General features: G+C 37.8%; 1 protein-coding gene across 1 annotated transcript in view; it reads left to right on the forward strand.

The window, feature by feature from the left end:
* The window catches only part of adamts6 (ADAM metallopeptidase with thrombospondin type 1 motif, 6), a gene marked incomplete in the record, with an annotated part of 235,599 nt that extends 232,549 nt beyond the window's left edge, over window positions 1-3,050 (forward strand). The window contains 1 exon segment of the mRNA XM_014023951.1: window positions 2,004-3,050. Within this exon segment, the coding sequence (XP_013879405.1) occupies window positions 2,004-2,113 (110 nt within the window).
* Between the last annotated feature and the right edge of the window lie 321 nt (window positions 3,051-3,371).

Genomic DNA, 3,371 nt, shown 5'->3' on the forward strand with positions numbered 1-3,371 from the left:
AATATATGAGTTTGTATGTAATGTATGAATATAATATACAAGTTTCACTTTTTAAATGGAATTACTGAAATAAATCTACTTTTTCATGATATTCTAATCTTATGACCAGCACCTGTAATTAATCCATAACAGCCAACATCTTCCAGTTTTTAATAATGCTTTGGACAGTTCTTACCCCAATTTTAGCTCCAGCAATCTCCTTGGATGTTTTCTATGCTTGATGCCAATATTTTGACCCTTCTGAAACAGATTAATATATTTTTCCACAACCACAAGATGTTTTTTTACGTAGTTGTTTAACAAGAAGCCGTTCACTACATCAATTAGGTTTAAATAACCTGTTTCCAGCTGTAGCATAAATACTCATGCAGTAATTATCTAATTTGAAAGATGCTTTCACCATTACAAACAATAATACTGTAGCATTGTGTCTGGTCCAATCACTCTTCTAGGCCAGTATGAGAGGAGGCCACTGTCTTTCATGTTAGAGTTACACATTTCCCTGCTTCAACACACCTAAATTACGTAAATAGTTGGAATACTTCTTTAGTTTTTCAAAAACCTAGTAATGTTTAATTCAATGAAATCATGTGTTGTGAATTAGGGAAACATCTGAAATTTGCATGATAGTAGCCCCAAAAAGTAGTTAGGGGCCACTGTAATAATTGGTTTTAAGAAAATTCTGACTAAAATACCAGTTATACAAGAGAGGCAAATACAGGGGTTACATGCTGGTCACAGTTAGACAACTATTCAACAAAGGTTTTCTTAGAATCCACCCACTGCCATTGTTTTTGTTTTTCGTTACACTCTCGAAGGAGTAAGACACTTTTTCCTTCTCTCTTGCCCTTATCTTCCCTGCTTTGCTGCTGGAGCCTTCTCTACGTTTTCATCTGAAACTACAAATTATGGATATTTTTATTTTTATGGATTTGGTTAGCTGGTCTCTCAATACAATTTTTGGAACAAAGTTTTTTCTTCCATGGGAGGACATATCAAAGGTGGGACCTCTGTTCTTCTCTGTTCTGGATGTACTTTATGTCTGGACTTTGATCACTGGATTCTACAGAATGGCTTGGTGGTCTTCTGGTGTTCTACAAAACAGCGTTGGTGGCTTTTCATCTCCTGGCTGACTGACCAAAATGAAGGATTGCCGTTCTATCAGCACTCAGACATTGAGCCTTGAGCGAGCTGGACTCGGTCTGTAAGCGGTTCTATTGAGGGTTGCGAGCCAGCTGTGGTCCCTGGACTTTGCTGGCCAGATGGAATTGATCTTGGAGAAGCTGATAGATCGGCTCGGCGGAATTTGCCCACATTATTTGTCTGATTGGATTCACCACCTTGAGATGCACCAGCAGAACACTAAAACAGATGGAAAATTATCGTCTGCTTGTCTCTTTTGTTCCCAAAACAACTGATTACAGAATCTGGATCTCCCTGACAATGGCCTTGATCTGTAGACTAAATTCTTCCTGGCTGGATTACATAGACTCAGCTCTGCCTCCCCCTCCTCTAACACCCGTCTGATCTGGTTCCTGGAGCAGGCTGAGGGCCACACAGAATGAACAGTTTACCATCAATATTCTAAACTTTGGCTGTGCTTGTTTTGGGGACTGGATTCTTTGGGCCCCCTTAAAACTCACTTACTCCTCTGGCTAATAAATGTGCTCTATGCAGAGGTTTTTTTTCATAAACACCATAGTGTGTCACAGTGATATGATGTTTTTGTTTTTTCCCCTCATCTTTCCTTATGTGGTTTTTAGTTTTTCTGTTAAGGGTAGCACCTCCTCATGATGTCTTCATGAAGATGATCTTTGCTCTGTGCAAGGTCTGTGGCTGCATGACCCAGAGCGCCTGTTCTATGGTTATGCTCTGTCTTCTTCTGAATGGGTGTTCTGAACTGTAATTTCATTGTGTTCTGTACAATGACAATAAAGGTCTCTCTATCTAATCTAATCTAATCTAATCTAATCTAATCTAAGTCTTCTTCCTTCTTTCCACAGAATGCAAAGATGTAAACAAAGTGGCTTACTGTCCGCTGGTTTTGAAGTTCAAGTTCTGTAGCCGAGCGTACTTCAGACAAATGTGCTGCAAGACCTGCCAGGGCCACTGAACGAGACGAGCAGGACGTGGCAAAGAGACGGATACAAAGACAACAAAGATGGAGGGATAAGGCACTGAGTGAGTGAGAACAAAAAACTGAGGCAGTGCGACCAAACAGCCCAGTGTTTGAGTAGTGGAAAGCAAAGACAGAAAGAACAAAACTTCCTGTTCTGCATTCTGGTGGAATCCTAACCACTGCTAAGCCTTGAACGCTGACACAAAATTTTATTTTTTTTGTTTTATTTTCACTTCTGTGAAGTGGAACTTGGGAGATTATTTTTTGACAATGTTATTTTTATTATTATAATAATAATTATAGACAACATTGTTAGTCTTCCTTTGTGTGTGTTCCATTTTAAATCCAAAGGGCTGGATGCATCGCTCACAGAACATATTGCCAATAAAAAGGACAGGAATCAAACACATCTGTCTCTTATCTTTGGGACGTCTCTGACAGTGCAATTGTCCAGCTGACATGTGACATTATTGCACTTTTTTTGAAAAACTTTTTGCCAATTTATTGCTAAAATATAGCAGAGAGATAACCTCAGAGTACTGTAAAATAACTGTACAACTCCAGAGTGAAATATTGTCCACTGATGTTTTTTTGTCAAGTACTAGTTTACTGTCATGGAAGGAATGTGCTGTGATTGAATTCACGTTCAACGACTATGCTGGAATGAAATTATACTAACGCCCTGATGTGTTCGACCCCAGTTTACTGTAAGTCTTTTATAAATGATGCTCCTCCAACACCAGAAAACAACACAAGAAGAATCTTTTTCCCCTCCCCCATATGGGTGTCTGAGTTCCTCACATTTAAGTCACATTCAGACTGTGTCAGTCATTGTTTATTCATTTATTCAGACATGTTCAGAAAAAAACTTTCTGACTCAGTTCAGCTTTTCTGTATGGTACCACTTTACAATAAGGCTCCCCTTATAGATGGCTTGTAATTAGTTTTTAGATAGGTTAATAATTCATCTGTAAAAACGTTATAAATCATTATTAAGTGTTTATTATTCATTAGTTAAAGAAGGGAAAGAGACAAAATTGTCCAGTTTCTTGCCAAATAATGAGCCAAATCTGTTCATGTACATATTACATCTAAAGGTGCTTATTAAACATTTCAGACTAGTTTACTACCTTGTAAGCACAGTAATTTATTAAAAACACATATTTTACATATATTATACTGTATTACCACATTATACATATCCACGGTAATCAAAGGGAGACTTATTGTAAAGTGTAAAATAGTATACTAT

This window comes from Austrofundulus limnaeus, unplaced genomic scaffold (assembly GCF_001266775.1).
Source record: "Austrofundulus limnaeus strain Quisiro unplaced genomic scaffold, Austrofundulus_limnaeus-1.0 Scaffold398, whole genome shotgun sequence".
NCBI lineage: Eukaryota > Metazoa > Chordata > Actinopteri > Cyprinodontiformes > Rivulidae > Austrofundulus > Austrofundulus limnaeus.